The sequence below is a fragment of the Oncorhynchus nerka genome, linkage group LG7 (assembly GCF_034236695.1).
Source record: "Oncorhynchus nerka isolate Pitt River linkage group LG7, Oner_Uvic_2.0, whole genome shotgun sequence".
NCBI lineage: Eukaryota > Metazoa > Chordata > Actinopteri > Salmoniformes > Salmonidae > Oncorhynchus > Oncorhynchus nerka.
Window position 1 is genome coordinate 56,069,218 of NC_088402.1, and position 23,721 is coordinate 56,092,938.

General features: G+C 42.6%; 1 protein-coding gene across 4 annotated transcripts; it reads left to right on the plus strand.

Moving 5' to 3' along the window:
• Positions 1-23,546, plus strand: LOC115132007 (immunoglobulin superfamily member 21-like). Of its 4 annotated transcripts, none has more exons than XM_029664165.2 (10): positions 3-279; positions 3,786-3,898; positions 4,355-4,476; positions 4,662-4,780; positions 5,149-5,264; positions 14,142-14,682; positions 22,103-22,203; positions 22,563-22,755; positions 22,847-22,885; positions 22,989-23,545. In XM_029664165.2, the coding sequence occupies exons 1-10, from the start codon at positions 225-227 to the stop codon at positions 23,063-23,065; spliced, it is 1,476 nt and encodes a 491-aa protein (XP_029520025.1). In that variant the 5' UTR covers positions 3-224; the 3' UTR covers positions 23,066-23,545. The 4 variants fall into 4 exon arrangements, with proteins under 4 accessions (XP_029520027.1, XP_029520026.1, XP_029520025.1 ...); XM_029664163.2 differs by having other exon boundaries at positions 4-279; positions 22,986-23,545; XM_029664167.2 differs by lacking the exon at positions 22,563-22,755 and having other exon boundaries at positions 1-279; positions 22,989-23,546.
• The last annotated feature ends 175 nt before the right edge of the window (positions 23,547-23,721 follow it).

Here is a 23,721-nt window from a genome sequence, read left to right on the forward strand (position 1 = left end):
TTAATCCTCTGACTATTCAGGAGTTAATAACGGGAAGAGGACATATTTTTCTCACTGCTCGCTTGATAGAAACAGAAAAGTAGGTCTGCGTTCCGGTGCAGAATGAAGCGTTCCGAAAGGGCACCCGACCCCGTGCAGCAGACACGGTGGATGACACATTATCGGTGATTTTTCGCCTAAAAGTAGATGGAATGTAACCTTGACCTCACACACTAACGGGGAAGATGAGTTGTGCTTTTTCTCAATGTCTCATCGTATATATTTTGGATTTAGCAGTTGGTAAGTCTGTTTTTTATACTATAAGGAGCATTTTGTTCTTATTAGCTAAAACGTTTTTATTTTATTTCTAAAGCTCAATGCGGTAGACTATTTCACCTAAATATATATACTCACATACAGTACATATATAGATACACATACATATATATACTCTGAACAAAAATATAAAACGCAACATGTAATGTGCTGGTCCCATGTTTCATTAACTGAAATAAAAAATCCCAGAAATGTTCCATACACAGAAAAAGCTTTATTTCTCTCAAATGTTGTGCACAAATTTGTTTACATCCCTGTTAGTGAGCATTTCTCCTTTGTCAAGATAATCCATCCACCTGACAGATGTGGCATATCAAGAAGCTGATTAAACAGCAAGCTCATTACAATTGTGCTGGCGACAATAAAAGGCCACTTTAAATTGGGCAGTTTTGTCACACAACACAATGCCACAGATGTCTTAAGTTGAGGGAGCGTGGTGACTGCAGGAATGTCCACCAGAGCTGTTGCCAGAGAATGTAATGTTCATTTTCTGTATCATAAGCTGCCTCTAACGTTGTTTTAGAGAATTTGGCATTACTTCCAACCAGCCTCACAACCGCAGACCACATGTAACCACGCCAGCTCAGGTCTCCACATCCGGTTTCCTATCTGAAGGGAGGGGGTGGGGGGGTCTGGCGGGGGTGCTGAGGAGTATTTCTTTCTGTAATAAAGCCCCTCTGTTGTCAATTTTTTTGTTGTTGATTGGCTGGGCCTGGCTGCCAGGTGGGTGGGCCTATACCCTCCAAAACCCACCCATGGCTGCACCCCTGCCCAGTCATGTGAAATCTTTGAAATTGTTGCATGTTGCATTTATATTTTTGTTCACACATGCAGGACAGACACATACTTATGTGATAGGCTATAGCTCTCTGCAGAATTAACTTTCCAATGATTATAGGGTGTAGATGTTCTTTGATTACATGTTTGAAACTCATTACACAGTAGCCTAGATTGACTGCAAACAGTGTCAAGGCATTGACAGCCATCCAAAAGGATTAGTTGAAGATCTTTGTCTTTGAGGAGATTTGCTTCAGTGTCTGTACATTGAGTGCTCATATTAATACATGTTTGATGTAAACAAACGTTGCCTGCTGCCAGTGAGGCTATGATGTCACAATCCTAGTTACTCAATCTAGATTTTTTTGATTGATTATCTGAGGGATAAAGGCTGTTTGTTTGGCTGACCCATTTTACAGGTAATCTGTCCTCTAAAATGATTAAATTCCACTGCCCCAAGGCTCTCTAGGCCCTAACACAATGCCAGCAACAAAAACACTGAGGATATGTACTATTTCAAGCATCTGTGTGTGTGTGTGTGTGTGTGTGTGTGTGTGTGTGTGTGTGTCTGGGTCTTTAGTCTTGCTTGCCAGACGAATGGCACTCCACCTCCAGCGGCTCGTGAGATCAACTTGGTCTGTGAGTGGGAGAGAGAAAGAGAGAGATAGTCATCTCCTTGCTGCCTTTCTTTCTGTTCTTTATTCACCCCTCCCTTCCCATTGCCAGTAGTTGAGTTAATGCTTGTTGGGATCAACCACATTATGCCTTGAGTGAGCCCATTTTCAGAAGAATCAAGACTCACAACAACGCCAGGCTCTAATTCTCCGATCACCATATAATCGAATACGACCATGATTTGGATTGTAGATTCTTAGTGGAATGGCCGCTTTAGGAAATGTTGTTGACGGACATCATGAAAACACCCGATTTAAAAAATATTTGCCTTCACCTACAGGACTCACGCTTACAGAGTTGAGTGTCAGCACTCTTTTCTCCAAGGAGCAGCTGTTTATTTTTTTATGTTTTTAATGTGAGTATGTAGCACAAGACCCTCCAGCCCTCTCCTCCCATCCATGTAGTATCTGGAGCAGGACGGCAGAGCGATGTGCCGAATGGCTGGGTCTGTAGATGAAAAGCTGGGGGATTAGCGGGAAAAACATGGTGAAAAATAATCCACCATGATGTCAGGGTGTAGAGGCCAAGGTGGGAGGGAGGGGCTGGAATGCTACACTGGCATTATTATATAACACCGTGGCTACGTTTATACAGGCAGCACCAATTCTGATATTTTTTTCACTAATTAGTCTTTTGACCAACCAGATCAGTTTTGAAAAATATCTGATTGTGAAAGGACCAATTAGTGGGATTAAAAAAAAAAAAATCTGAATTGGGCTCCCTATATAAAAGCAGCCTATTTGGTCTTTTGACCAATCACATCAGATCTTTTCACATCAGCTCTTTTTTCAGAGATTATCTGATTGGTCAAAAGACCAATTAGTGAAAAAAAGTATCAAAATTGTGCTGCCTGTCTAAACGCAGCCTACAACACTCACAATATTTACTTAATGTAAAGCTAGTTGTGATTCTTTCTGCCACAGAATGCGCTTATGAAAGTGCAAATGAAAACATATCATTCATTACAGTGTATATATTCTCAGAGAATGAGGTCGCTACTAGGTTTCTGTGGCCTCAGATGCCTGTGCAGGGTAGAGATAGAGATTAGTGCTTCTAAGCACTATATCCTCTCTTGACTTGTTTAGGAGACAGGTTGGCTTTTAATTCATCATTCTGACCTTTTTACCCCGACAGAGCCACAGCACTTAGCACACACTAAGACCACACCAATGGGAGAAAAAAAGAGTACCATCAACATGCACTAGTGGTGCCACTGGTTTTAACATGCATCCTTTGTCCTGCTCTTGTCCACATTCTGATTGTGCCAACATTTTTAGACAGGTGTAGATGATTAAGAGACGCATTATGATCTTATTGTGATTAGATCTTCCTGACCACCTCTGGATATCTTACAAGTGTAGACAGATCTGGACAGTGAAACCATTTAACTCACCATTATCCCGCCCTATAAAATCATTGACAGGTGTTACCATTGACTTATGCCAATATGTCTTCAAATAAATCATATTTTTGAAAGAATAGCTGTGAAATCATTTGCATACAGGGAGGGACCATGAAATGTGGTCACAATGCAGACACAGTGGACGGGTAAGATAAACATTTTAATACCATGTGAAGACACATTTCTGAAAATGTGTGTAAAATCAGCACTGCAATTAATGAATGAACAAGCCAATAATGAATCATTAAAGTAAAGGGGGAAAAAGGGTGCACATTATATTGCTATCCCAACCTGTAATTGCCCTCATGAGACAAAAACAGATTATGCTTTGGCCACATAACCTTGATAATGCACTATTAATAATCCATTACAGCTAGCCGGTAAGGTTTGATTCCCAGTGTTACTGAGAGAGGGAGCTATGGTCATTTGAGAAGTATAGTAACAATCTTTGATTTTGCCATCAGGAATCATAAAGTTGTTCTATTCTATGTCTAATGAATGCCTATAGCATGTTTTGCGCTGGTCTATGCTATGGGTTTCACAGAAGGGAGTGGACTACACATTGTGGGGAGAAATGTGTGTAACAGATATTTTACTTGTCGTCTTTGAACCACAGGCTATTTAACGGTCACTCTTGAGTCCCTCCCTCCCATTGTCATTGGAGACACGGTGACACTCAAGTGCAATTTCAGGACAGATGGCAACCTGCGAGAGATTGTGTGGTTTCGGGTGAGTAGGGTTGCCTCGATGTCCCCGAATGAACCGTATGGTGTGTTTACTTACATGAGACGCTTTTGACTAGACCGACATTGTTATCTACCGTTTTCCATTGACAATTCAATTAAAAACGCTGACACATGCGTCAAAGCTTTGTTCAGAAGAGACAGAGCATTAGATACAGTACATAGCAAGCTATCTGACTTCTGAAGAGCTATTAGGTTTGATAAGGTTTGTTAAATTATTATTATAAGCTCCTTGTGAAAATTCACTTCAAATTCCCATTAACTCCACACTGTGAAATTCACATCTTGTAACAACTAACTAAACGGATAAAAGAAGAGGCTTCAAAGCTCTCTGGGCTTCATGAATTGGAAAATAATAACTGTGTGCATTGATAGTTTTGTATAGAAAGCTTGTTTATTATTGACATGCCCAGGGTGTGTGATGTATTCTTTCACTTTCTAGGTGACAGAGGGTGGCAGTGCCAAGCAGAAGATCTTCACCTACGATGCCATGTACAACAGCAACTTCTCCCATATGGAGGACTTCCGCAGACGAGAAGACCTGGTCTACCAATCAACTGTCCGGTAAGCTTGACCAGTAGTCTGCAGCCTCAAGAAAAAGAGCATTGGTCAGTGTTTTCACATGCAAGTGTAGGCTTATCTTGCCTTTTTTATTTGATCTTATAAAGGCTTTGAGTGTATGGAAAAGTGCTGTAAAACCCCTATCTTGTACTTGTGTTATCTTTCTGGGTTTGCTGTTGTGTTGCCAGGCTTCCTGAGGTGCAGATGGAAGATGATGGACCATATGAGTGCCATGTGGGGATCTACGACAAGGCCTCTAGAGACAGGGTGGTCTTAGCCTCAGGCACCATTGTGCTCACTGTCATGGGTACAATTCAAGAGAATTCGTGTTATATAGATATGATCATGTGGTATTGGATAGGATTTTGTGGATGGAAGGTTTTGTAGACTTTCTCCTGCATCCACGATTCTTTTGTGTTTTAGCCGTTTTCATTACCACCACTAGCAGCATTTTTATCACCTGCCTCCCTCTACTGTTGAGATGTAGGAAATGCACAGAAGACGACTTTCTGTCATCAAGTACAGACATGAAAAACATGTTTTAGTTTAGTTTTTTTTTTAAAGTTGCCCTTCGGGAAAAAACTGGGGGGTGGTAACTGAAAATACTAGACAAACTTTGCCTATTTGTGGATGGTTTTGTCGTTTTAGTCCCAGGCTCCTTCTTTTCCTCCATAGTGCCTCCTAAATCCATCTCTGTAGTGGCAGCAGACTGCCCGGCCCCCTTCAATCGCTACGAGGCCCAGAACTTCACTCTAATCTGCATCGTCATGGGAGGAAAGCCAGCCCCTATGGTGAGTTTGCCCACATGCTAGCTGAGGAACGCTCAACTACGTTCTCTTCTTATATCGAGGCGGTGTTGTGTTTTGATAACTGGTACTGCGATTTGCTAGCAACAACATTGAGCCACCATCAGTCAATTCTTGTAAAAATGTAAATTCTGAAAACAGTTACCTGTACCTATTGTAATGAAACAGCTGGGAGCACCTTCTAGCCCGAAGTCCAGCGCGCTATCGACTGTGCCACAAAAAACATGCTCAAGTGGCAGAGTTGATATGCGCTCTTATAAACCCAGGGTCGTTACACTATGTTTGTCCCTTACAAAATGTCTAGCTAAGGAACAATTTTAGGGTTCTCACACAAAGTTTATAAATGTAGGCTGCAGTTGCTAAACTCAATAAATATATATAGCCATACAGTGTAGCTATTTCAAATAAGTTGAATTAATCAAGTCATGTAAATAATTTGATGATTTCCAACGAACAAGTTAACTATAGTAGCTGTCGAAAAGTTTCAGCTAGCAGCATGGAGTCAGGACATAACCAAACTGTCGCTGAGATAATGGATGCTGCGACTTTCAAGGAGAAAAAGGCATTGCTGAAACTCATTCATATGGTTGTAGTGTAGAAAAGGGGGGTGAATGTGATTCATACCCGAATACCACTAACAAGGAGCAACTTCCAAAGAGGCAGAGAGTGAACCATCAATGAGCCAGCTACAGGACATTATCGTCTGCATCCTCACGGCTAACATCAAATAGAATGCAGATGACATCATGGACTTTGTGAAAAAGAACACTGTCACCATCGTTAACCTGAAGAAAACGATTGATTACCATGCTGAGAAAGTAAATACTCTGAAGCAGCAGTACGCAACACTGAAAACAGGTTGCAAAGCAGGAGAAGAAATTCACAGAAATAGAGTCAAAGGTTAACGAGACTGACCGGTACAGTCAGAGATGGAATCTTCAAATTTATGGAATCACAAAAAGAGAACATCAAAGCAAAGGTGAAGGACATTTGCAGACCAACAGTCCCGGAGGCCGAGCGGAAGGTTGTTGCAGCTTTGCGACTTGCGTTTTCAGTGTTGTGTAACTGCTGCTTCAGAGTATTTACTTCCCCAGATGGCGCTGGAGAATAAGGCAGACGTTTTACGTGCCCCCGGCAAATTGTGTTTTTTTGTTAGTTTGTTTGCGTTGTTTGTAACATTTATTAAAACTGATTTTGTACAGAATGTTGCCGCTACTGTCTCTTATGACCAAAAATAATTCTAGACATCAGGACTGCGATTACTCACCAAGGACCTTTTTTTCCTTTCATGACTCTGACGAGCCCGACGCAAAGGATATACTGCTTCCTCTGGAACAGGCCCCGATCCCTGTGATCTGCGTGAAGAGAAGGTGGAGAAAGAGAGATCAAAGGTCGGGCTGTCTTCTGACAATTCGTAGGTGATCGAATAAAACCCCACTTCCCTCCATTATGCTAGCAAACGTGCACTCTTTGGAGAATATAATTGACGAGTTACTCAGTGGATTAAACTACCAACGGGACATTAAACCAAATAACATCGTATGCTTCACGGAGTCGTGGCTGAACGACAACAATATCAAAATACAGCTGGATGGTTATACAATGTACCGGCAGGATAGAACAGCGACGTCTGGTAAGACAAGGGGCGACAGTCTATGTACTTTTGTAAACAACAGCTGGTGCATGATATCTAAGGAGGTCTAGAGCTATTGCTCGCCTGGGGTAGAGTATCTCATGATAAGCTGTAGACCACACTACCTACCAAGAGAGTTTTTCTGTATTCTTCATAGCTGTTTAAATACCACCACAGTCAGAGGCTGGCACTAAGACAACGTTGAATGAGCTGTATTCCGCCATAAGCAAACAAGAAAACACTCACCCAGATGCGGCACTCCTAGTAGCCGGGGACTTTATTGCAGGGAAACTTAATTCTGTTTTACCAAATTTCTATCAACATGTTAAATGTGCAACCAGAGGAAAAATAACTCTGGCCCACCTATACTCCGCACACAGAGACGCATACAAGCCCTCCCTCGCCCTCCATTTGGCAAATCTGACCATTATTCTATCTGCCTGACTCCTGCTTACAAGCAAAAATTAAAGCAGGAAGCACCAGTGACCCGATCAATAAAAAGTGGTCAGAGGAAGCAGATGCTGAGCTACAGGACTGTTTTGCTAGCACAGACTAGAATATGTTCCGGGATTCCTCCGATGGCATTGAGAAGTACGCAACATCAGTCATTGGCTTCATCAACAAGTGTATCAATGACGTTGTCCCCACAGTGACTGTAGGTACATACCCCAACCAGAAGCCATTGATTACAGGCAGCATCCGCACTGAGCTAAAGGCTAGAGCTGCCGCTTTCAAGGAGCGGGACTCTAACCCGGAAGCTTATAAGGAATCCCGCTATGCCCTCCAACGAACCATCAAACAGGCAAAGCGTCAATACAGGATTAAGATCAAGTCGTACTACACCGGCTCTGACGCTCGTTGGATGTGGCAGAGTTTGCAAACCATTACCCAGTACAAAGGGAAGCACAGCCGAGAGCTGCCCAGTGACACGAGCCTACCAGGCGAGCTAAACTACTTATATGCTCACTTCGCGACAAATAACACTGAAACATGAATGAGAACACACAGTCTTCTGGAACAGCTGGTGATCACCCTCTCCGTGGGCCAATGTGAGTAAGACCTTTAAAACTTATTATGGCTGGGGAGTAGTATTGAGTAGCTTGGATGAATAAGGTGCCTAAAGTAAATGGCCTGCTCCTCAGTCCCAGTTGCTAATATATGCATATTATTAGTAGTATTGGATAGAAAACACTCTAAAGTTTCTAAAACTGTTTGAATGATGTCTGTGAGTATAACAGAACTCATATGGCAGGCAAAACCCTGAGTTGAAATCAAAACAGGAAATGAAAAATCTGAGCTTTGTATGTATTCACCAGAGTCCCCAATGAAATCCCCTTGAGATATTAATGATGTTGCACCGCCTAGGGGTTCCACTAGATGTCAACCATCAATAGAAATTATAATGAGACATCTATGGTGTTGTGGGAGTGAATGATAGCAGAACTTTATTGAAGCTATATGTTAAAAACTCCCTAATGATTGATTCTGTACTTAGTTTGAAATGTTTCTTCGACCGGTAATATAACTTTTTGAAGTTTTTGTCTGATATAACGCTGACCAGTATGAGCGTTTGGATATGTATACCAAATTTGCTAACAAAACAAGGTATTTGGACATAAATAACGGACATTTTCAAACAAAACAAACATTGTGGACCTGTGGATTCCTGGAGTGCTTTCTGATGTAGATCATCAAAGGTAAGGGAATATTTATCATGTAATTTCTTGTTTATGTTGACGTCATCTCAGATTATTGCATGGCTGGTTTATTCCGTAAAGTTTTTTTGAAATCAGACACAGCGGTTGCATTAAGGAGAGGTATATCTATAATTCCATGTGTATAACTTGTATTATCATCTACATTTATGACGAGTATTTCTGTTGAATGATGTGGCTATGTAAAATCACTGGATGTTTTTGGAACTAGTGAATGTAACGCGCCAATGTAAACTCATTTTGATAAATATGAACTTTATCAAACAAAACATACATGTATTGTGTAACATGAAGTCCTATTAGTGTCATCTGATGAAGATCATCAAAAGTTAGTGATTAATTTTATCTATTTTCTGCTTTTGAAACTCCTCTTTCGCTGAAAAAAATGGCTGTGTTTTTCTGTGGCTATGTGGTGACCTAACAATCGTTTGTGGTGCTTTTGCTGTAAAGCATATTTGAAATCAAACACTGTGGTGGGATTAACAACGGGAATAGCTTTAAAATGGTATGAGATACATGTATGTTTGAGGAATGTTAAATGTGAGATTTTTGATGTTTTGAAAATGGCACCCTACACTTTGACTGGCTATTGTCAAATCGCTCCCGTAACGGGATTGCAGCCATAAGAAGTTTAAACAGGTCAATATTCACAAGGCCGCGGGGCCAGACGGATTACCAGGACGTGTACTACGAGCATGTGCAAACCAACTGGCAAGTGTCTTCACTGACATTTTCAAACTCCCTGTCCGAGTCTGTAATACCAACATGTTTCAAGCAGACCACCATAGTCCCTGTGCCCAAGAACACTAAGGTAACCTGCCTAAATGACTACCGACCCATAGCACTCACGTCTGTAGCCATGAAGTGCTTTGAAAGGCTGGTCATGGCTCACATCAACACCATCATCCCAGAAACTCTAGACCCACTCCAATTTGCATTACGCCCCAACAGATCCACAGATGATGCAATCTCTATTGCACTCCACACTGCCCTTTCCCACTAAGGACCCTGGGACTAAACGCCTCCCTCTGCAACTGGATCCTGGACTTCCTGATGGGTCTCCCCCAGGTGGTAAGGGTAGGTAACAACACATCTGCCACGCTGATCCTCAACACGGGGGTCCCTCAGGTGTGCGAGCTCAGTCCCCTCCTGTACTCCCTGTTCACTCATGACCGCATGGCCAGGCACGACTCCAACGCCATCATTAAATTTGCAGATGACACAACAGTGTTAGGCCTGATCACCGACAATGATGAGACAGCCTATAGGGAGGAGGTCAGAGACCTGGCCGTGTGGTGCCAGGACAACAACCTCACCTTCAATGTGATCAAGACAAAGGAGATGATTGTGGACTACAGGAAAATGAGGACCGAGCACTCCCCCATTCTCCTTGACGGGGCTGTAGTGAAGCAGGTTGAGAGCTTAATATTCCTTGGTGTCCACATCACCAACAAACTAAAATGGTCCAAGCACACCAAGACAGTCATGAAGAGGGCAGTACAATACCGATTCCCCCTCAGGAGACTGAAAATATTTGTCATGGGTCCTCAGATCACTGCTTGGTATGGCAACTTCTTGGCCTCCGACCGCAAGGCACTACAGAGGGTAGTGCGAACAGCCTAGTACATCACTGGGGCCATGCTTCCTGCCAGCCAGGACCTCTATACCAGGCGGTGTCAGAGGAAGGCCCTATAATTGTCAAAGACTCCAGCAATCCTAGTCATAGACTGTTCTCTATGCTACTGCACGGCAAGAGGTACCGGAGCGCCAAGTGTAGGTCCAAGAAGCTTCTAAACAGCTTCTACCCCCAAGCCATAAGACTCCTGAACATCTAGTCAAATGGCTACCCAGACTATTTGCAGTGCTCCACCCACTCTCACCCCATCTTTACACCACTGCTACTCTCTGTTGTCATCTGTGCGTAGTCACTTTAATAACTCTACCTATGTGTACATACTACCTCAACTAACCTGTACCCCCGCACACTGACTCGGTATCGGTACTCCCCTGTATATAGTCTCACTATTGCGATTTTACTGCTGCTCTTTAATTACTTGTTACTTTTATCTCTTATTCTTATCTGTATTTTTTTGAAACTGCATTGTTCGTTGGGGGCTCGTAAGTAAGCATTTCTACTACACCTGTTGTATTGGGCGCATGTGACTAATACAATTGTATTTGATAAATATTAGAACCGTGCGTGTGTTATGAATACGTTTGGAAGTTACTGGGAACTGATGAAATTTGATAAGGGTTTTTGGCTTTTTCAATGGGGAAAGAAATTACTTGTGACAAGAGAGAGAAAGAATATAACATCAAGGGAATAATGGATTATACAACAACAACAAAAATGATCTAACTAATCAGGAATTACTGGAGCTATCATCACTGCAAATGCAGTTACTGTATCTACAAGGAAAAGGCCCAGGGGGGTTTGTAAGATCAAGACAAAAATGGATGGAAGAGGGAGAGAAAAATGCAAAATATTGAATTAATTTTTTAAAATGGCAGGCGAAATGTAAATGTTAATGAATGATCAATAATTCTCCCAATGAAAATCCAAAAGAAATCTCAGTTTGTTGCCAAGTTTTATCAGAATATTTATACATCAGCCCAGTCAACTTCCAATATGGATTCTTTCTTAGACAATGTAGCAAACACTGCTCAGAAGATAGATCATGATTTCAGGGATATTTGTGATGAGTTATAAAAATTTTGATAAAATATTGAATTTTAAAGCCTTAAGGACAATAGATCCCCTGGAAAGTATGGTTTAACAAGCAAGTTCTATAAAACATTCAATGATTGATTGATTGATTTCATTCGTGCTATGTTCCAAGAAAAAGGGGAGTGACCGGCTTCCTTAAAGCACAATGTAATTAGTTTGATTCCCAAACCTAATAAGTATTAGCCTGTTGAATAATGATGGAAAGTTATTTGCCAATGTATTTGCTAAGAGGTTGAAACAAGGCTTACATCATATAATTGATGAAGAACAATATGGTTTTATGCATGGCTGACACATTAGAAGTAACCTCAGTTTGATCTTAGATATGATTGACTATTAAGACCTCATCCTTGATAGTTTTCTCATGTTTGTTGATTTTTATAAAGCTTTTGACACTGTAGCATATGAGTTTATGTTCAAAGCAATCTTTTTATTGGGTTTGGTTTAGTGACTTTAAAAAGAATAAGTAGTCCAAACTATACCGTAGTTGTACTAGATCTGTGAAATTAGCTCACTGGACATCCCAAAGATTTGATATTGGGTGTGGCATTAGGCAGGGCTGGCCAATTAGTCCATTTGTATTTTTATTGGTTACTCAAATTATGGCTCTTGGATGATATCACCATATTTTTGAGAGACAGGAAGGAGTTTTCTAAAGCAGTTTCCTGTATTGAAGAGTTGTTATTGGTTTCAGACTTGAAAATATATATCAATTAGTCAGTCTTATTTCCACTCAAGGACTGTGTTTTACAGGAAGTAAATGGTATCCCAGTTAAAGATAAGGTAATTTATCTGGGGAATTGTTATATGCAATGATGAAAAACAAAGGAGTAATTTAAACTTTAACCCAATTATTGAGTAAACAAAAGAAATTGAAACTCTGGTTACTGAGAGATATTTCATAATATGGTCAGGTTTTATTGTCCAAAGCTGATGGTTATCCAGGTCTGTTTATCCAGGTCGGTTTATGTCTCTCTATCACTTGACTTACCCCCTAAAATGTTAAAGGACTTAGATAAGATTCTTTATCATCTTATTTGGAGGAACAAGCCTCACCATCTACGGAAAGATATTCTCAGTAATACCCAAGAACAAGGAGGACTGATTTCAATATTCTAACTACAGTTGAATTCGGACGTTTACATACACTTAGGTTGGAGTCATTAAAACTTGTTTTTCAACCACTCCACAGATTTCCAACTATAGTTTTGCCTAGTCGGTTAGGACAAATACTGTGTGCATGACACAAGTCATTTTTCCTACAATTGTTTACAGACAGATTATTTCACTTATTATTCACTGTATCACAATTCCAGTGGGTCAGAAGTTTACATACACTAAGTTGACTGTGCCTTTAAACAGCTTGGAAAATTCCCAAAAATGATGTCATGGCTTTAGAAGCTTCTGATAGGCTTATTGAAATCATTTGAGTCCTATATCGACATAACCTGAAAGGCCGCTCAGCAAGGAAGAAGCCACTGCTCCAAAACCGCCATAAAAAAGCCAGACTACGGTTTGCAACTGCACATGGTGACAAAGACCGTACTTTTTGGAGAAATATCCCCTGGTCTGATGAAACAAAAATGGAACTGTTTGGCCATAATGACCATTGTTATGTTTGGAGGAAAAAGCGGGAGGCTTGCAAGCCGAAGAACAACATCCCAACCGTGAAGCACGGGCGTGGCAGCATCATGTTGTGGGGGTGCTTTGCTGCAGGAGGGACTGGTGCACTTCACAAAATAGATGACATCATTAGGTAGGAAAATTGTGGATATATTGAAGCAACATCTCAAGACATCAGATTTGATTTGAAATGGGTCTTCCAAATGGACCGATCCCAAGCATACTTCCAAAGTTGTGGCAAAATGGCTTAAGGACAACAAAGTCAAGGTATTGGAGTGGCCATCACAAATCCTGACCTCAATCCTGTAGAAAATATGTGGGCAGAACTGAAAAGGTGTGTGCGAGCAAGGAGGTCTACAAACCTGACTCAGTTACTCCAGCTCTGTCAGGAGGAATGTGCCAAAATTCACCCAACTTATTGTGGGAAGCTTGTGGAAGACTACCTGAAACGTTTGACCCAAGTTAAATAATTTAAAGGCAATGCTACCAAATACTAATTGAGTGTATGTACACTTCTGACCCACTGGGAATGTGATGAAATAAATAAAAGCTGAAATAAATAATTCTGAAAAACGGAGTTTAAATGTATTTGGCTAAGGTGTATGTAAACTTCCGACTTCAACTGTAACACTTTCAAAATAAATAGGAATAGAATGTTGAAGTATATTAAGAACCAGAACAGTATTTGGAATGTCTTCCCTAAGTAGTTATCAATAACCATAACCTTACCTAACCCTAACTTAAACTCTTACCTTAACCACTTAAAATGTCAACTTCAATGGGGTAGGGACTTCCCAAGGATACTGGATAGCACAAGTCTAACTGAATCTCAGTTTAAGTAGTACGAGCAATGAGGAAAAAGTTGATGGTTGTATTTGATAAATGTTTTTATTAAAAGTATGAATTTCAGGACCCCGCGAAAGGACTGCAGTTTTAAAGGACGAACATAGGTACAGGTAAGCGTTTTCAGAATTGACATTTTTACAAGAATCGACTGATGGCCTCGATATAAAAGAAGAGTTGAGTTCCTCGGTTACCCACATGCAAACTACTCAAAAGTACTCCCACTAGAATATATTTTGAAGTAAGAACAGTCACTGCACTGTTGAAATTATTAGTGTTCTTGGTTGTTACGGGCTCTTACGATGTTGTTCCCCTCTCAGGTGTACTTCAAGCGTGACAGCGAGCTGATCGACGTGTTCCCCTCTATTATGGAGGGTGGTGGGGGCCAGTCCCAGGGAAGGGGCCTGGCAGGTCTACGGGGCTCTAGGCCCCTGATCAGCAGAGATCTGGATGACACCAAGCTGAAGAAGTCCCTCTCCCTGCTGGACCAGGACCAGGGGAAGCCCCCCCATCTGGACCATGACACCCCTGGGACCAGAGGGACAGGGAAGACAGGAGGGGCCGGGGAGGGACCAGGGGCCCTGGGAGAGCGTGGCGGTGTGGAGGGGTCTGAGCCCAGCCCCACCACCACGGAGGTGATCCCAGAGACGGTGGTAAGCCGGGAGTTCCCCCGCTGGGTACAGAGCACAGACCCACTCTACTACTTCCAGCACAGGCGGCAGGTCTCCAGCGATGGCACCATGGAGGTCAGAGCCATGCTCACCTGGAGCCTCAACCCCCAACTGGACAACGACGCCCTGTTCAGCTGCGAGGTCAAGCATCCAGCTCTGTCCATGCCCATGCAGGCTGAGGTCACTCTGTGTGGGTACCAGACCAGAGCATGCCCTTCTACCTTACTCAGATACCAGGCTCCCAAACTGGTTTGACCATGAAAATCAGCTGGATACCAAATACTAATGTCTCCTTGAAAACAGAAACAATATTTACAGTCGTGGCCAAAAGTTTGACACAAATATTAATTTTCACAAAGTTTGCTGCTTCAGTGTCTTTAGATATTTTTGTCAGATGCTACTATGGAATACTGAAGTATAATTACAAGCATTTCATAAGTGTCAAAGGCTTTTATTGACAATTACATGAAGTTGATGAAAAGAGTCCATATTTGCAGTGTTGACCCTTCTTTTTCAAGACCTCTGCAATTTGCCCTGGCATGCTGTCAATTAACTTCTGGGCCGCATCCTGACTGATGGCAGCCCTTTCTTGCATAATCAATGCTTGGAGTTTGTCAGAATTTGTGGGGTTTTGTTTGTCCACCCGCCTCTTGAGGATTGACCACAAGTTCTCAATGGGATTAAGGTCTGGGGAGTTTCCTGGCCTTGGACCCAAAATATTGATGTTTTGTTCCCCGAGCCACTTAGTTACCACGTTTGCCTTATGGCAAGGTGCTCCATCATTCTGGAAAAGGCATTGTTCGTCACCAAACTATTCCTGGATGGTTGGGGGAAGTTGCTTTCGGAGGATGTGTTGGTACCATTCTTTATTCATGACTGTGTTCTTAGGCAAAATTGTGAGTGAGCTGAGAAACAACCCCACACATGAATGGCCTCAGGATGCTTTACTGTTGGCATGACACAGGACTGATGGTAGCGCTCACCTTGTCTTCTCCGGACAAGCTTTTTTCCCCAGATGCCCCAAACAATCGGAAAGGGGATTCATCAGAGAAAATTACTTTACCCCAGTCCTCAGCAGTCCAATCCCTGTACCTTTTGCAGAATATCAGTCTGTCCCTGATGTTTTTCCTGGAGAGAAGTGGCTTCTTTGCTGCCCTTCTTGACACCAGGCCATCCTCAAAGTCTTTGCCTCACTGTGCGTGCAGATGCACTCACACCTGCCTGCTGCCATTCCTGAGCAAGCTCTGTACTGGTGGTGCCCCGATCCCGCAGCTGAATCAACTTTAGGAGATGGTCCTGGCGCTTGCTGGACTGTCTTGGGCACCCTGAAGCCTTCTTCACAATAATTGAACCGCTCTCCTTGAAGTTCTTGATGATCTGATAAATGGTTGATTTAGGTGCAATCTTACTGGCAGGAATATCCTTGCCTGTGAAGCCCTTTCTGTGCAAAGCAATGATGACGGCACGTGTTTCCTTGCAGGTAACCATGGTTAACAGAGGAAGAACAATGATACCAAGCACCACCCTCCATTTGAAGCTTCCAGTCTGTTATTCAAACTCAATCAGCATGAGAGTGATCTCTAGCCTTGTTCTCGTCAACACTCACACCTGTGTTAACGAGAGAATCACAGACATGTCAGCTGGTCCTTTTGTGGCATAGCTGAAATGCAGTGGAAATGTTTTTGGGGGATTCAGTTCATTTGCATGCAAAGAGAGACTGCAATTAATTGCAATTCATCTGATCACTCTTCATAACATTCTGGAGTATATGCAAATTGCCATCATACAAACTGAGGCAGTAGACTGTGAAAATTCATATTTGTGTCATTCTCAAAACTTTTGGACAAGACTGTAGACTGACCTTGCACGGAGTTGCATTATTTTACAGAGAACACATAGAGCCCAGAGTTGATTATCCCTAATATACCATGGCTATAATTTAATAAATTTGCAGCTAGAATGTGTTCATTTTCCGGTAGAAATGTGTTCAACATCCACTGAAGTAGCTAGGTGTTACTAGCGTTACACGTTTACTAGACAGCTACAGTAGTTGCCGTGGTAACCAAACAAACAGACTTGAGAGTTTAACAAATCAAACCATCAGTCCTAGCTTGCCATTATGAAAATCTAATTCAACAATACCAATGTTTTCAATATGACTTTTGCTTTCAAAAGCAGCTCAAACATAGAACATGTAAGAATGAACTATAGCCATTGAATTATACCGTGCAAATATACTGTGCATAATAGGAAAATAATGCACTCTTGAATGCCCTTCAAACCAATCAGAAATAAATATTCAACAACGCCATGGTATATTTAAGCAATAAGGCTCGAGGGTCTGTATCCAGGCACTCTGCGTTGCGCGTAAGAACAGCCCTTAGCAGTGGTAGATTGGCTATATAGCACAAACCCCCGCCCTATTGCTATTATAAACTGGTTACCAACATAATTGAAACAGTAAAAAGTATTTTAAAAAAAAAAAATCATACTCGTAGCATTCCATGGCTTTCAGTATTCAGGCTCGAACCACCCGGTTTATATTCCAAGACATTTCCAAAATATTAGTTAAAGTCCAAATTCACTATAGGATTACATTATTTCCTGAATTCATGGAAAATGTCCATGCTGTCTGAAAACTCTGAATTGAGGGATTATGGCTCCCGAGTGGTGCAATTCGATTCCAGGCTATATCACAACGGCAGTGATTGGGAGTCCCATAGGGCGGCGCACAATTGGCCCAGCGCCTTCCGGGTTAGGGTTTGGCCGGGGTAGGTGTCACGTTCGTCGTATAGAGGAGACCAAGGCGCAGCGTGATATGAATACATTCTTCTTTAATAAACGAAGAACACTAAACAAACTAACAAAATAACAAAATCTAACCTCGGTGGCGGCTCTGGTTCTGGACGCTGCCCCCCTTCTTTACACTGAGTCCGCTCTTGTAGCACTGACCCGTGGATCATCGTCGAAGGCTCTGGACTGCGGACCCTCGCCGTAGGCCCCGGGCTGGGGACCCTCGCTGCGTGGATCATTGCCGGATGTTCTGGACTGTAGACCGTCACCGGAGACCCCGGACTGTGTACCGTCGCCGAGACCCCGGACTGTGTACCGTCGCCGGAGGTTCCGGACTGTGGACCGTCGCCGGAGACCCCGGACTGTGAACCGTCGCCGGAGGCCCCGGAGTGTGGACCGTCGCCGGAGGCCCCGGAGTGTGGACCGTCGCCGGAGGCCCCGGACTGGGGAGGCGCACTGTAGGCCTGGTGCGTGGGGCCGGCACTGGTGGTACCGGGCTGGGGACACGCACCTTAGTGCGAGGAGCAGGAACAGGGCGTACTGGACCCTGGAGGCACACTGGAGTCCTGGTGTGTGTGGTGCCGGCACTGGTGGTACCGGGCTGGTGACATGCACCTCAGGACGAGTGCGGGGAGGAGGAACAGGACACACCGGGTTGTGAGGGTACACTGGAGACCTGGTGTGTATAGCCGGCATCAATTGTTCCGAAACTTTAACACATGTTTCAGGATGAGTACGAGGAACTGACACAGGTGGCATCGGACAGCTAACACACTCCTCAGGGCGAATGCCGTGCATACTACGCCAAACCAACAGCTCTCTCTCTTCACTCTCCTCCAATTTCATCGACAACTCCTCAAATGTCTCATAATCTCCCCTCCGTTCACTCTCCTCCAATCTGTCCAATAACTCCTTGACAATCTCAGACTCACCCCTCAACTTCGCCTACTGCTCCATGTGCCCCCCCCAAAACAAATATTCTTGGGATTTCTGTGTCCTACCTCCCCGACGTTGTTGCTCTTACTTCACCGTTCCTCCTGCACAGTTTCCACCTGCCTCCGTGATAGGCGATCCTCTCCTGCCAAAATCTCCCAAGTCCAGATCCTTTATCGTCCAGTATTTCATCCCAGGTCCATTTTTCCACAAAGCGCTGTTCCTCCCTTTCACGCTGCTTGGTCCTTTTTTGGTGGGTTATTCTGTCACGTTCGTCATATAGAGGAGACCAAGGCGCAGTGTGATAAGAATGCATTCTTCTTTAATAAACGAAGAACACTAAACAAAATAACCAAACAACCTTGAAGCTAATTACAACAAGTGCTGACATGCAACTACACAGACAATAACCCAGAAAACCAAAATGGGAAATGGCAACCTAATATGATTCCCAATCAGAGACAACGATAAACAGCTGCCTCTGATTAGGAACCAATTCAGGCCACCATAGACCTACATTTACCTAAACATACCAAAACCCCATAGATGTACAAAAACCCTAGAGAAGACAAAAACACACATACCATCCTCGTCACACCCTGACCTAACCAAAATAATAAAGAAAACAAAGATAACTAAGGTCAGGGCGTGACAGTAGGTTGTCATTGTAAATAAGAATTTGTTCTTAACTGACTTGCCTAGATAAATAAAGGTTAAATAAATAAATAATACATCATATATATATATACACACACACACACACACACACAATGGGGAGAACAAGTATTTGATACACTGCCGATTTTGCAGGTTTTTCTACTTACAAAGCATGTAGAGGTCTGTAATTTTTTATCATAGGTACACTTCAACTGTGAGAGATGGAATCTAAAACAAAAATCCAGAAAATCCCATTGTATGATTAAGTAATTAATTTGCATTTTATTGTATGATTTTTTAAGTAATTGATTTGCATTTTATTGCATGACATAAGTATTTGATCACCTACCAACCAGTAAGAATTCGGTCTCTCACAGACCTGTTAGTTTTTCTTAAAGAAGCCCTCCTGTTCTCTACTCATTACCTGTATTAACTGCACCTGTTTGAACTCGTTACCTGTATAAAAGACAACTGTCCACACACTCAATCAAAGAGACTCCAACCTCTCCACAATGGCCAAGACCAGAGAGGGTGTAAGGACATCAGGGATAAAATTGTAGACCTGCACAAGGCTGGGATGGGCTACAGGACAATAGGCAAGCAGCTTGGTGAGAAGGCAACAACTGTTGGCGCAATTATTCGAAAATGGAAGAAGTTCAAGATGACGGTCAATCACCCACGGTCTGGGGCTCCATGCAAGATCTCACCTCGTGGGGCATCAATGATCATGAGGAAGGTGAGGGATCAGCCCAGAACTACACGGCAGGACCTGGTCAATGACCTGAAGAGAGCTGGGACCACAGTCTCATTGAAAACCATTAGTAACACACTAAGCCGTCATGGATTAAAATCTTGCAGCGTACGCAAGGTCCCCCTACTCAAGCCAGCGCATGTCTAGGCCCGTCTGAAGTTTGCCAATGACCATCTGGATGATCCAGAGGAGGAATGGGAGAAGGTCATGTGGTCTGATGAGACAAAAATAGAGCTTTTTGGTCTAAAGTACAACCCCAAGAACACCATCCCAACAGTGAAGCATGGAGGTGGAAACATCATTCTTTGGGGGATGCTTTTCTGCAAAGGGGACAGGACGACTACACCGTATTGAGGGGAGGATGGATGGGGCCATGTATCGCGAGATCTTGGCCAACAACCTCCTTCCCTCAGTAAGAGCATTGAAGATGGGTCGTGGCTGGGTCTTCCAGCATGACAATGACCCGAAACACACAGCCAGGGCAACTAAGGAGTGGCTCCATAAGAAGCATCTCAAGGTCCTGGAGTGGCCTAGCCAGTCTCCAGACCTGAACCCAATAGAACATCTTTGGAGGTAGCTGAAAGTCCGTATTGCCCAACGAAGCCCCGAAACCTGAAGGATCTGGAGAAGGTCTGTATGGAGGAGTGGGCCAAAATCGCTGCTGCAGTGTGTGCAAACCTGGTCAAGAACTAGAGGAAACATATGATCTCTGTAATTGCAAACAAAGGTTTCTGTACCAAATTGTAAGTTCTGCTTTTCTGATGTGTCAAATACTTATGTCATGCAATAAAATGCAAATTAATTACTAAAGAAATCATACACTATGATTTTCTGGATTGTCTCTCACAGTTGAAGTGTACCTATGATACAAATTACAGACCTCTACATGCTTTGTAAGTAGGAAAACCTGCAAAATCGGCAGTGTATCAAATACTTGTTCTTCCCACTGTGTGTGTGTATATATATATATATATATATATATATATATATATACGCACACAACCATACTCAGAGGTAATGCATTCAGTAATGACAGAAAACAATCACTTCCCAGCCCAAAGCATCAGCTAACTACAGGAGTATACGGTACTCATATGCTTTAGCTCAGGATCCAGCAGCAGCGAGCGACTATTTTGAGGTGATGACTCACGTAATGAGGATGATCCTTAATGGAGTATTTGTTCAGAGCATCCATTAGTTCTCCTTAGAAACGCATTAGAAATTTCACGGCAGATCAGCTATTTTTTTACACCGTTACATATGTAATCACATAAGCACACACACACACACACACCTACCCACAATATGTTCTGTATGCAGTACAGTCACGGGCATCAGTTTATGATGAATTCATGGCAAACCTCATATCCGTAAGTATGAGTGGATTACTAGATATAGTGGAGATTTTTCATCATCAAAAACAGCTATTCCAAGACTGTCATGCTCATATACAAAATGGACTCATTTGCTGAAAGCTTTGTGCACGTTATACAGAGAATATATACTGAACAAAAATATGAATGCAACATGTAAAGTGTCACATGTTTCATAAGCTGATAAAATATCCTCGAAATTTTCCATATGCACATTGGAAAAAAACTCAAATGTTGTGCACAAATTTGTCTACATCTCTGTTAGTGAGGATTTCTCCTTGGCCAAGATAATTCATCCACTTGAAAGGTGTGGCATATAAAGAAGCTGATTAAACAGCATGATCATTACACAGGTGCACCTTGTGCTGGGGGCCTTGAAAGGCCACTCTAAAATGTGCAGTTTTGTCACACAACATAATGCCACAGAGGTCTCACGTTTTGAGGGTGCTCGCAATTGGCATGCTGATTTCAAGAATGTCCACCAGAGCTGTTGTCAGAGAATTGAATGTTAATTTCTCCACCATAAGCCACCTCCAACGTCATTTTAGAGAATTTGGCAGTACGTCCAACCAGCCTCAAAACCACAGACCATGTGTAACCACGCCAGCCCAGGACATCCGGTTTCTTCACCTACGGAATTGTCTGAGACCAGCCACCCTGACAGCTGATAAAACTGAGGAGTATTTCTGTCTGTAATAAAGCCCTCTTGTGTGGAAAAAGATTTGCTGGGCCTGTCTCCCAAGTAGGTGGGCCTATGCCCTCCCAGGCCCACCCATGGCTATGCCCTTGCCCAGTCATGAAATCCATAGATTAGGGCCTAATTTATTTATTTCCTTATATGAACTGTAACTCATTGAAATTGCATCTTGCATTTATATTTTTGTTCAGTATAGATGACTTGTTGCATTTATTTCTTTATAAATAGTTTGTGACAAATAAGGAAAAAAGAATAGAAGTGATTTGTTACTGACTGCAACGACTGTAAGTCGCTCCGGATAAGAGCGTCTGCTAAATGACCAAAATGTAGAGGTGACAATTTTGTTAAAATATTAAAGATTAGATCAGATAAAAACATTGATTGTTTATATTTTATTTCCCTTTAGCTGCTCCCAGGGGCCCCAAACTCTCCATGTCGCCTGGTAAGGCTAAAGTAGGAGACACTGTCCGCATTACAGTTCAGGGCCTCCAGATCTCTTCCACAGGGGTGAGTACATGAGAAGTGCTATTTGCACCAATAAGTGCATTCAACTGTAGTAGGAAAGACAACCACATATCACAATCATTGAAAGCGAATCTTCTTCAAAAGTATAACATTTCACCAACAGGTGTCGCTCTATGACTATAGAATACAGCTAACTGGTGAAAGTCATTCAGCGTGTTTGATGGGATCAGTTTGAGTAAGATGAGCTGGCAAGGCACATAATCGATAATCTTGATCACAGAGTAATTATTTGGGATGCAAGGTGATTTGTGCATCAGTGATTATGTGCAGTCCTTCTATAGTGTAGTCAATCTCATACACACATTATTTACAAAGGATGCTTTTCCCCATGCACTCTTCAGAATATGGTGTTCCCCGAGCCACTGTTCACCTGGACCAGGGTGGGAGGTAATTTGCTGGACGGGAGAGAGGACCATAATGGGAGGGAGCTGGTGCTTGAGAGAGTACCAGCCGAGCTCAACGGCTCCATGTTCCGATGCACTGCCCAGAACCCTCTGGGATCCACTGACACACACACGCGGCTCATCGTGTTTGGTGTGTGGGTTCTCTATGTCAAGGGTTCTCTATGTCAAGTTACCCCCTCTCCTCATCCATATGACTTACTTTATTCTCTCTGTTTTTACAGAAAACCCAAGACTTAAGAAGGGGAGACAACATTTTGTCGGTATGCATAGAGAGAATGGACAAAAGGAAACTCAATTCTTTGCAAGGTCAACATAAGTCCTTCTACTAAAGATGAACTAACGCTTATTTATTTCTATTAGCAGATGCAGCCTATTGCAATGAGGCACTGGAGCTGACCACCATGCTGTTAATGTTAGCCGTGACATGGGAGATGACGTGAACAGCTAAATGGACCCCTGCCCTTCTCCAGTCTCACTAGTCTCTTGAGTTTCTCCTCTGTCGCTCACTTCCCCATCTGCAGTTCCAGCTACTGGAGCTGAGGCACTGTTCTCTTTTCATAAAAGCAGCTTAGGAAAAGAAAAACATTGTCAGAAAGAAGATGAGAACTACATACATTCTAACTCTCTAGGCTTTTATGTTGTCATTCTGCCTGCCTAACTGCTTCTTCCCTTTTGGTTTTTTCAACATCCAATGACCAACTATCACAGTGGTTATGTTTTATAGTAGACCCCAACCTGTGTTAGAGGTAATTTTAACCAAGTTTATGTGGGCTGGCCCACATTAGATGCTTTTTCCCCATCTTCCTGTTATTTGAAGGTCAGAACACATACATTATGACATGTTTTGACATATCTTGGTCAGCAAGTCCTTGGATAAAATAAATGTTTGGTTGGAAGAAATGTCCTTGAAATGTATTTTTGTTCAGAGTCATAGATAAGGAGCGATATGTTTTTTTTTTTCTCGATTTGCTGAAATGCTTGCAATTCTTTTAAGAGAAATGTACAGTCTGCGGTAATGGTCCCTACTTGAATACACAGCCCAGTTTATTTTACCGACACCAAATCTGAGTTAAGGTGCCAATGTGACCAAACAGGT